This window comes from Colobus angolensis, unplaced genomic scaffold (genome assembly GCF_000951035.1).
Source record: "Colobus angolensis palliatus isolate OR3802 unplaced genomic scaffold, Cang.pa_1.0 Scaffold269, whole genome shotgun sequence".
NCBI classification, from domain to species: domain Eukaryota; kingdom Metazoa; phylum Chordata; class Mammalia; order Primates; family Cercopithecidae; genus Colobus; species Colobus angolensis.
The window spans coordinates 2549535-2561180 of NW_012115921.1; the positions used below are offsets into that span (position 1 = coordinate 2549535).

Sequence of the window (11646 nt, forward strand, 5' to 3'; positions counted from 1 at the left end):
TTTGAGACGGAGTCTCGCTCTGCCGCCCGGGCTGGAGTGCAGTGGCCGGGTCTCAGCTCACTGCAAGCTCTGCCTCCCGGGTTTACGCCATTCTCCTGCCTCAGCCTCCCGAGTAGCTGGGACTACAGGTGCCCGCCACCTCGCCCGGCTAGTTTTTTTTTAGTATTTTTTAGTAGAGACGGGGTTTCACCATGTTAGCCAGGATGGTCTCGATCTCCTGACCTCGTGATCCACCCGTCTCGGCCTCCCAAAGTGCTGGGATTACAGGCTTGAGCCACCGCGCCCGGCCCAGAATTGTTTTTTGAGACCTGAAACCATAAAACAGTGTGATATATTTAGGGAATGGCAAGAAGTTCCATGGGATTGGAGAGCTACAGGGTAGACAGGGAAAGATTGGTAGGGATTAGATCCTGAAGAGAGATGTTACGGGACTGGGACTTCATCTTGTGGATCACTATTTCCCAGTTATGATCACGGAACCCTTTACAATTACAATGTAAAGAAATACCAATAATAACACAATATGTTTAAAATTTTTGATTCTTTAGCTTTCTTAAAATCGAAATAGTATAAAAAATTGAATTATTTTATTTAAAACCCCCAAATACCAGAGATGAAGTAAATCATCTTTTATTTTCATCTTACATTTGGTTATCATGAGACATGCAAACTCCTCCAATTTTAATGAGAACAGTGTTTTTGTGTCTTTTTATCACATATCCGCTTAATATTAGGTGTAATGTTGCTAAGTCGGATTCGCATATGAGGTGCAGCATCAAGTCTTTTCCTGTATTTTGTTTTTGTTGCAGCGTAATATGAAAACCCCGTTTCACACAGGTGCATTGTAGCAAAAGGAAGAAGTACACGCACTGCACGCCTTGCAATGCTTGGGTATTCCTGAATTAGGCTACTCCAAAAATCATTTAGTGAAAGTTCACTGAAATTCTGTTTCACTTGAGAATCAGATGTTAAATCAATCAGGCTCTCATAGTCCCGTGCTACTAATGAAACTGGTTTAACAGTAACTGTAAATGGATTTCTAACCCAAGCATTATTGTCATTTGTTACAGGAAAGTATTTTAACAGAGTAGAGCGCAAACCCCTTAGGTGCTGCACAATGGCACTGCAAATATCTTTATCAACTGTAGAATTAATTTCAGTCAAAAAATCACTGAGTGTGGGAAAACAATCAAAGTTTTCTTCTTCTACAGATGAGGCCCAAAATTCCAATTTTCTTAACAATGACGACATTTTATCAAATACTGTAAAAACAGTCACATTTTTTCCTTGCATTGACAAATTAACTTCATTTAATTTAGTAAAAATATCTGCAAGATACGCAAGTCTTAGCAGCCAAGACGAATTTGTTAAACAATCAGATAGTCGAAAAGCAGAATCCATGAAAACCAAAAGTTCACGACGAAGTTCAAAAAGTCTTACAAGAACTTTACCTCGAGAAAGCCACCTCACCTCTGTATTTAGAAGAAGTGCTGTGTGCTGAGCACCCATTTCCTCACATAAAATTTTTAATAGTCTGGATTGATGTGGTCGAGCTTTAATATAATTGATGATTTGTACTGCCTGGTCTAGCACATTCTTTAGAGATGTAGGCATTATTTTAACTGCTAGTGCATGTCTATATAATAGGCAGTGACTACTGGTGCTTTCGGGAGCCACGTATTTTATTAAGGTGACAGCCTCAGCAATTTTCCCATCCATTGCCCTAGAAGCATCACTACAAACATCAACACATTTTTCCCATTCAATTTCATGTTTCTGCATAAAACTGTTGATACAGTTGAATATTTCTTCACCGGTAGCATTACTTTGCAAAGATTCACACAGGAGTAGGTCTTCCTCAATAGACTTATTAAACCTATAACGAACAAACACAAGCAGCACAGCAAGTCCTGAAACATCAGCTGATTCATCTAGTTGCAGTGAAAACCCATCACAAATTTTCAGTCTACAAACAAGCTCTTCTTCAATGTCAGCAGCTAGATCCTTAATTCGACGCGCAACAGTACTGTTTGATAGCTGTACTGCATCTATCTTTTTACTATATTGTTCATCAAACATCCGCATCACTACATCTTTTGCACAAGGTTTGATAAGCAATTCTCCAATAGTATGAGCCTCTCCACTCAATGCTATATGGTAACTTACATTGTATGATGCTTCTGTAGCACTTTCATTATCTGTATTCACAATTTTAGGTGTTGGGGGTTTATTATTTTCAGGTGAATCAAGATGTTGCTTGAAAAAGCTTATGTCTTTGTCTTTATATGCAGCATGTTTAGTTTCCAAATGTCTTCGAAGCTTACTAGGGGCTAAAGAGCTATTCGATAAAATTTTCTTACATAATACACACTGAGCATGAGGTGCATCTCTATTCCCGAAGTAAGTAAATCCAAAAGACAAATAACTTTCATCGTATTTTCTTCTTTTTGGTTTTTTACTAAATGTTATTTTGTTGGAATTGGATATAAATTTGATTCTGGAAAGCTCACCTTCTGATTTTTTAGAAACTGAAGGTTGCAGCTGTTTATCTTCACTTTGTAATATCCCAACCTTCTGATCATTTGATTCAGACACAATCTGATAACAGAAAGATTCCACTTCTTGTTTAAGACTCCCTTGTTTCAGCAACAGATCCATGGACAATGAGTTTGTGGTACAAAACATGGTTAATTTAGAACAGACATTGAGTATCGCAAATGTGATGAAACTTTAAGACAGGATACAAAGAAGATGAGCAATCATCAAAGAGATGATATACAGCAACACACCAGTTAATTTCTAAACGCTGCCTATCCATCAATGCGCAGATGGAACATCATACGTTCATGTATCAGGTGATCTCTCATGCGACTTCCTGGTGCTCTCAGGTATGGTACACCTTTTCTTAAAGGTAGATTATCACATAAAAATAAAAGCTATAGAAATGAGTTTAGTAGTCTTAATCTCATATTTAAACATATTAAAATCAACCATAAAGAAAAACTACTATTAGCTTCAATCTTTTTCTCAAAACATTTATTAACTTAGAGAATATTAATATTCTATAAAACATAATTTGGGAATCATTGAGCCAAGAAATTATTAAGCGTTGTTATACATATTTTTAAGAAAGGGACCTTGAAGAGTACGTCCCATGGCAGGGGTTGGCAGGCTTTTTTTGTAAAGGACCCTACAGTCTCTGTTGCAACTACTCAACTGTGTAGTTGTAACATGACAGCAGCCATAGACAAGACATGAAAGAACGGGCACGGGTGTGTTCCAATAAAACTTTACGTACAAAACCAGACAGCATGGGCCACAATTTATCAGCCCTGTCTCATGGTATGTAGTACTGTGAAATCTCTTTTAGCTTTCAATGCCTACTGCCATTAGATGTATTAGTTGTTGATACTATTTTGTATCTTCTGAAGTCCCTTCAGGGTTAGCAACAATTCTGAAGAAGTGAATTAAATACACACACAGTTCCAAGTTTTACGAGATACATAAACATAATTCTACTGTATCCTAAATGCTATGTTAACAATGAAGAATAAATTGTATATCAAAAGTTAGGTACTGTTTCTCTGGACTTAAATTATATAAATGTTTATATTATCCAAATTAAGACTCAATGAAAGTAACGTCTATTTTTACAAATTACTCTGCATTCTATTTATACAACAGGTGAAGACTTAACCAGGATCTAAAAAAATACAAACTCTTATTTAAGAGATTTATTTCTCATATAATAAAACAAATCAAAATTAAAAGAATAATGCAATCTAAGGATTGCTAAAGAATACTGTTCACTCTATAAATTAAGGCATACAAATTATGTCTATCCAAATATAGCTACTTTTGATTTAAACTTTATAACCTGGCTATAGAGTAAATTTTGTATTCTCATGTTAGATCCTGAGTCAAAATGGTTCTCCTATTAAGGGGCAGAAGGTAAGATACCTGAAATAAGGTGTTCTCCTTTCTGTAATCCCTCTCTCCACCTTGGCAGCTTGAAATGCACTCTTCAAAAGAATAAAATTAAGGAATGGGGTGGGAAGGGGAGTAACCAAAAGCCTACAACGAGAAAAATTAAAATTAGACACAGTAACAAGAACTAACTATAAACCCGTAAGAAGGGTTCACTCTTTCTGGATCTAAGCAGTGCGAATGACTCTTTACTGCAATGCAGATCTGGGACTGAGAGAAGATGCTTAGCATAGTAAAAATTCTAACATTTTCATCCTGTTCAATATGCTGGCAATTTGGCTGCTTTGAGATGTTCCCCCACCTACTGACTTCATAGAAACATGTTAACAACAACAACAACACACTTTCAAGAACTTAAAACTAAATCTAATTTTTAAAAGTACAGCCTCATCAATGTCTCTAAAACTAGGCCTTGAATCTAAAATGGAATTATACATAGAACTATTACATGAAACAATCCTTTCATTACAATCATTTTTAGCCCCCCAATAACCAATCTCCTCAGGTAAACAATATTTAATGAGTGATGATTTTTTTACTGTATGCCAATTACTGCTAAATCCCTCATATAGACTATCTCATCGATGAAGAGACAAGGACTATTAATAACCCCATTTTAGAGGTAGATACACACAGGTTAACATATTTCGCTGCACCTCTTGTAAGTGAAAAACCAAGTTCAGAGCCCAAGAAGTGTGACTGCATAGCCCATGTGTCTAGCCATTACTTGTGTGTTCCTGAATACTTTTAATTCCCCAACTACTAAAAAATCTGGTTACTAGTAATTGGGCTATGCAGAGAAACAAATGAACAATGGGTTACAACTGCCAGAAAGTCGAGGGTCTCATACTAGCAACAGCAGAAAGCCCTGCTTCTTATTGGGAGCAAAAAAGCAGATTCTCCTTCCACAGGCTCCATTTGGATTTTGCAATGGGGAACTTTGTGGAGCTGCTGGTTCACGTAAAAGATTAGGATCCCTCTCCCTCATTGCCAGAGAAAGACACAGAAGAGTAGGAAGCTTTTGTTTTCAGAAAGGAGGTCCTCATCCCCACCTCTTCAAAGGTGTTTCCCCGAATTTCTCGAGGACAAAGAATCTACTCCTCTGAGAGTCAAGTTTCCTTTCCACTCCCTGAAGAGCGCGGAAAACTTCCGTAATCTCCCTCTGGGCAAACTGACAGGTATCACAATCCTTTCTTCCCTATCCTCGGGCGGTTCCAGCTGGGAACAATACCCTTAGGGCAGGAGGGCAGGATCTGACTGCAGGCCAGCCAGAAAGGCGGGAAAGGATGCTCCTTCCAACACTTAAATGCTTTTTCAAACGGTCACCTGGATGTGGAGCCAGGGCCAACTATCCCTCAGCTCCTCCCTGTCATAAGTGCGCGCTGCCCACAGACCACCACGACTGGGGGGGCTCCCTACCAGTCGCAGCCCACCCTCGCCTCAGGACTCCTCTCGCGTCCCCGGGCGGCCGCCTCCGCTAAAGACCACATGAAAACGTCTCAGCACCCAACACCATCTCTCTATTTCATCTCCATCAGCGATGGAGAGAACGGTCTTCGCCGCGGCTGGGCTGCACAGCAGCGCCGCGGTCCCCAGCTGAGCCCGCGACCGCCATTTTAGGCAGTTCCAGGAAGCGGCCATTTCACAGCGCACCGCTTAGCCGCGTCGGCGGCTCTGCTCCTCACCTTCACCGAGGCCTGAACGGGGTCAACAGCCAGTCGTCGTGGACTGGAGGGGGAGGGGAATGAAAAACAAAACAGAGAAACGGAGGATTCGGGGACAGGGTGATGCTCTCAGCTCAGGGATACCGCCTAGGCCATCTCCATAGATATCCGATTCGCGGCTGGCGCGGTCGCTGGTCTGAAGATAAATTTAGCACTATAGAGGACCCGAACCCTACAGTCTTCACGAGCGACTCTACCGCCGCCCAATCAGCGCCAGATTTGTACCCCGCCACCAATCCGCGCTGAGCAGCGGGGCGGGACCAAAGGAAAGGACCAAGCTCGGTTGAGGCGCAGCCCAGCCGTAGCCGCAGTGGCCGCTACCTTGGTGATAGTGGAGCGGCTGGGTATGAAGCAATTGTTCCCAAACTTTACTAGCCCCGTCGGCCCGGGCGCTCGTCGAGAATGCAGGTTCCTGGGTATTGCCAGATACGGTTGGTGATACTGTAGGGCTGGAGTGCAACCCATGAATCTGCATTTTCATCATTTCTGCTGCTCGGCCCGGACGGGGGTGATTCACGGGGATTCGTGGTGGCCCCAAAGGAGCACGCAGAACCTCGGCTGCTGTGCATTCGCCATCTCTTTTGTTCCCACAGGCCTTACCCCGGGCCCAGTTTATACAGCCGCCACCTTCTTTTCTTGGTTTCCCACTGGAATCTGGGAAGAAAACTCGCCCTTTGCTTCTCCGCCCCACACCCGACGACGGAGTGTCTAGGGGCCTGGCCGGCCTCCGCTGTGCGGAGGGCTGAGCCTGACGAGCAGGCGCTGATCCGGCGCAGACCCCGCCAGACCTCTTGGGTGGCCCAGAGTAGTCTGGGGAGCCGCAGTACAGGACTAGATAGGGACAGCGGCGTCCACGGGCAAGCAGAAAGTCAGCTTGATGTCTACATCACAGTGGCGCCCTCCCCTCAGGAACGCCCGGCCGCCTGCACTGAACGGTTGCCTGGAGGGAACGGCCAGTCCGCCCTGAATTACTCTCTTTGTGGGCTGCAGCTTTCGGGTATTTTAAGCCATGGTTCTGTGCCCTTCCTTGTTCTCAGAAACACCACAGCCAAAGGCTGCAGGTTATGTGCTTTCATTTTGTGTTAAATTGCGTGGTGGAGACCTGGAATCTGTTTTTCCAAATAGGCACCTTGAAATAGATACGCTTCTTAAGGGGGGAAAGTACGAGTAGGTCCTATTATTTGCAATATTTTAGCCTTTCCAAACTCCGTAGAAATGACTAAATGAAGATTGGATCGTATTTTCAGGCACTGCACCAGTAACAGAAAATTCCCAACTTGGGGTCAAAAGCAAGGGCAGCTTTCGTTTTTCTTAAGTATGCTTCTGATCAAATATCTAAACTGTTGAAAGAAACCTAACCCTTACCTTAATAAGACAATTTACAGGAGTGCATAGACAATTTCCTCGGACTGACATTTAGTTCCAAATGTTTTAAAGTCATTTACAACATCATCTCACTGTATAGTAAGCTGTCCATATATTCTCATTGTTATTTTAAAATTATTCCTATTAAATCAGTTTCATTTGAACTTTAACCATAAATGCATATATCGTTTTTGGGAAGGGGGTACAATCTTGCTTGAAGAGCAAAGGATTTTATTTTGTAATTGCAGGAGTTGTCTCGCTTCGGAATCATATTGGAATAATATATTTTCTTGTTTCATATTTTAGAAAAACATTTTACACATGTGCTTCCAAACCAATTTTTTTATGATTTATTTATTTTTATTATTATACTTTAAGTTCTAGGGTATATGTGCACAACGTGCAGGTTTGTTACATATGTATACATGTGCCATGTGGGTGTGCTGCAATTCGTTAACTCGTCATTTACATTAGGTATATCTCCTAACACTATCCCTCTCCCCTCCCTGCACCCCACGCCAGGCCCTGGTGTGTGATGTTCCCCTTCCTGTGTCCAAGTGTTCTCATTGTTCAATTCCCACCTATGAGTGAGAACATGTGGTGTTTGGTTTTCTGTCCTTGCAGTAGGCTCCCAAACCAATCTTTACACATCTAGTTTACATCTTCATGAAGAGGGAAAACCCAAAATACTAAACTTATAGGCGGAGTAGTGTTTAAATAAGTTCATCTAAAGTTTAGGAATTAGGTCCTGGTATGATTTGACTGTATGTCGCTACCCAAATCTTACATCGAATTATAATCCCCACGTATGGAGGGATTAAAGTGATTAGATTATGAGGACGGTTTCTCCCATGCTGTTCTGATAGTGAGTGAATTCTCACAAGATCTGATGGTTTTATAAATGGTAGTTTTTCCTGCGGTCTCACATGCTGTCTCTCACCTGCCACCACGTAAGACCTGTCCTGTAAGACGTGCCTACTTCCCCTTCCTCCATGATTGGAAAATTTTGTGAGGCTGCCCAGCCATGGGCAACTGAGTCAATTAAACCTCTTTCCTTTATAAATTACCCAGTCTCTGTATTTCTTTATAGCAATGTGAGAATGGATTAATATAGGGCCCCAAATCTGAAGTGTCTCATAATTAAAGTTCATGAAACGTAACTTTTTTTGTAATCGTTTTGTCAAATTATTATAGAATGTTGATGAGAGAGATAAGAAAAAATACAATGTAGCACTCAGACCAGTAATACATAGCTAGAATTTATTAAATACATAGTGTAGGCTGGGAAGCTATTGTATATACTTTTTTTGTGTTTGCTTTTTGAGTCAGGTCTCACTCCGTTGCCCATGCTGGAGTGCAGTGGCATGATCTTGGCTCCGTGCAACCTCAGCCTCCTGGGCTCAAATGATCTTCCCACCTCGGTCTCCTGAGTAGCTGGGACTACAGGTGCATGCCACCATGTCCGGCTAATTTTTGTATTTTTTTATAGTGATGGGGTTTCGCCATGTTACCTAGGCTGATCTCGAATTCCTGGGCTCAAGCGATTCACCTGCCTTGGCTTCCCAAAGCGCTGGGATTACAGGTATGAACCACCAGGCCTGGCCTATACACTTGTAAATGTATTAAGTCTTTTACTGTTCACAACAATTTTATTAGATGATTAACCTTATTTTACAGATAAGGAAATTAAGCACCAAGAGGTAAATAACTTACCCTAGTTCCAAGAACTAATTAGTGGCAGAACCTAGATTAGATGTTATGCTGGTTGTGGGAACTACAAACTGTGTTTATGTGCATACTTGATTTATATTAGGCAGAAAACTATTGTGAATAATATTACAGTAATAGGTATGGAGGCTGAGCCTCACCATTAAAAAGGACTCAGTACCTCTCTCAGTTCTTGGGGAAAAAAAAAAGGACTCAGTTTGTTAACCTGTGACTCAAGTCAAATAATCGCTGGAAGGAGTAACAAAAATTGTGACTGAAACCCCAAATTTGCAGCCTCAGTTGCTGTAGGACATCTGAGATGACAATTGTGTTCACGTTGGTTTTATGAGTTAATTTGTGTTGCACTGGGTTTTCCAGAAGCAGATCATGAGACAGAAAACTATGTAGCCAGTATTGTAGGTCAGACTGTGTCACCCTTACCTTTATACTCCTCCCTTCCTCCCTCAGTTACTAGATGTGGGCTGCCCTGGGAAGGGCATGACTGCAGCTGAGGTCCTAAGCAGGGCAGAGTCCTTGCTTGAAGGAATAGCTGAGTGGCGCATCTTTACGTTGGCCACAATTTGGAACCTTTAATATAAAGATGGTACATTAACACAGTTTCATTGTTTTTGTGAAAGTTATCATTATTGGGGTGTTGTGTGCTTTGTCAGTCTTCGAGATGTATGAAACATTTAAGGGAATTTCGTGACCACATGTATGATTGGTTTATTGGTATGATATTTGAAAGAGTTATGTGTTTATAAAAATTTCACTGACTGGATGTTAGATATATTACATTTGTAATTGTAGTTTAAAATGTCTAAGAAAATGTGATTAGTTGATTATGCAAATGGTGTTAAATATTTAAGGAATATTTAGTCTGTTAATGCTTGTGAATTAATTCAACCATAGCAGAGCATAAGTGAAAGTGATTGTCCATGTTTTTATACAAAAATAATGAGATTTATAAATAGACATAATATTTATACATTGAGCTTAAAGGATTGTGACATATGAGTTTACAATTTCAATATATTTTGCCTATGTATAAACAAACTAATGTCAATTATTAACTTTTTTCTTTTGAGACAGGGTCTCACTTTGTTATCCAGGCTGGAGTGCAGTGGTGCCATCACAGCTCACTGCAGCCTTGACCTCCTGGGCTCAAGCCTCCTTGACCTCAGCCCTGCACAAGTAGCTGGGACTACAGGCACCAGGCGTACACTACATACAGGCGTGTACTACACCACGCCTGGCTCTCATTTTTTGTGTGTGTTTTTTGTAGATCCAGGGTTTCTCCATGTTGCCCAGGCCTGTCTCAATCTCCTGAGCTCAAGCAATCCTCCTGCTTCAGCCTCCCAAAGTGTTGGGATTATAGGTGTGAGCCACCAGGCCCAGCCATGTCTGACTCTTTATCTCTTGATAGGCCCTATCTGCATGGCAGTATTGTGGCCTCTGACATCCCAAAACTTACAGAGAAAGCATATTCCCCCAGCTACATTGGAAGAAAGGTTTCATTCATTTTGGGTTACATCTGTGAAGTAAATACACTGGCCATTCAAGGAGTGCTCTGAATGGCCAACTTGGGAGACATACCTCCTTCAGTTTTGAGGACATGAATTTGCTGTGCCACCAGAATTTCATGGAGTGGTTGAGTGAGCAGTGCCTAAAAGAAGGGATTCTGGGCAGATGGAAAAGAGAGAGATACCTACTAAATTTCCTTTTCTTGCCCCTTATATCTGATCAGCCACTGAGAAGTCCTTGGCCAGGCATGGTGGCCCATGCCGGTAATCCCAGCACTTTGGGAGGACAAGGCAGGACTATTGCCGGAGCCCAGGAATTTGAGACCAGGGTAACATGGCAAGACCCTATCTCTATAAAAATAAAAAATACATAAGTAATACATAAAATAATAATAACAAGAAAAAGTCCTCAATTGTTCTAATCTCTAAGACCAAATTTTCTCTCCAATTCCTCTGCCATCACTAGGCTTACTATCAATTTCCTTAACCAATCTCTTAGCTACCAGCCAATCTCTATCAAATTTATCCTGCACACAGAAAAGCACTTTATCTAAAATACAGACATTAAAGTGTTTTGTTTTTTTTTTTTTTTTGAGATGAGGTTTCACTGTTGCTCAGGCTGGAGTGCAGTGGTGCCATCATGGCTCACTGCAGCCTCAACCTCCTGGGTTCAGGTGATCCTCCCACCTCAGCCTCCTGAATAGCTAGGACTACAGGCACGCACCACCACACCAGGCTAAGTTTTGTATTTTTTGTAGAGATGAGGTCTCATCATGTTGCCCAGGCTAGTCTTGAACTCCTGGGCTCAAGTGATCATCCTGCCTCAGCCTCCCAGAGTGTTAAGATTACAGGTATGAGCTACTGCACCCAACCTAAAGTCATTTTCTTACTCAAAGTTATCCCATTGTTGGGGCGATCAACTCTTTTAACTGGGCATTTAAGGTCTTCATTAAACTGGATTTGCTTTTCTTTTTTTCTTTTTATAGAGATAGGGTCTTGCTATGCTGACCAGGCTGCTCTCAAACTCCTCGACTCAGGCAGTCTGCCTGCCTCTGCCTCCCAAAGTGCTGGGATTACAGGCATGAGCCACCACACTGACCCAAAACTGGTTTTGCTTTTAAAATTTGTTTTCAATGTTACACAGTGACAGTGCTAGTGTAGCAGGACAAGCGACAGACAAAACTCCTCAGACACCAAGTTAAAGAAGGAAGGGATTTATTCGGCCAGGGGCATCGGCAAGACTCCTGTCTCAAAAGCCAAGCTCCCTGAGTGAGCAATTCCTGTCCCTTTTAAGGGCTCGCAACTCCAAGGGGGTGCATGTGAGAGGGTCGTGATTGATT

At 41.7% G+C, this 11646-nt stretch overlaps 1 protein-coding gene across 6 annotated transcripts; it reads right to left on the reverse strand.

Annotated features, from left to right (window-relative positions):
- Window positions 1-615: 615 nt before the first annotated feature.
- Window positions 616-6023, reverse strand: ZBED5 (zinc finger, BED-type containing 5). Of its 6 annotated transcripts, none has more exons than XM_011947653.1 (3): window positions 5673-6023; window positions 3961-4074; window positions 616-2899 (listed from the first exon to the last, which is right to left on the reverse strand). In XM_011947653.1, exon 3 carries the CDS (start codon window positions 2683-2685, stop codon window positions 682-684), a length of 2004 nt encoding a protein of 667 aa, XP_011803043.1. In that variant the 5' UTR covers window positions 2686-2899; window positions 3961-4074; window positions 5673-6023; the 3' UTR covers window positions 616-681. The 6 variants fall into 6 exon arrangements, with proteins under 6 accessions (XP_011803043.1, XP_011803038.1, XP_011803039.1 ...); XM_011947648.1 differs by having other exon boundaries at window positions 616-2904; XM_011947649.1 differs by having other exon boundaries at window positions 616-2936.
- Window positions 6024-11646: the final 5623 nt, after the last annotated feature.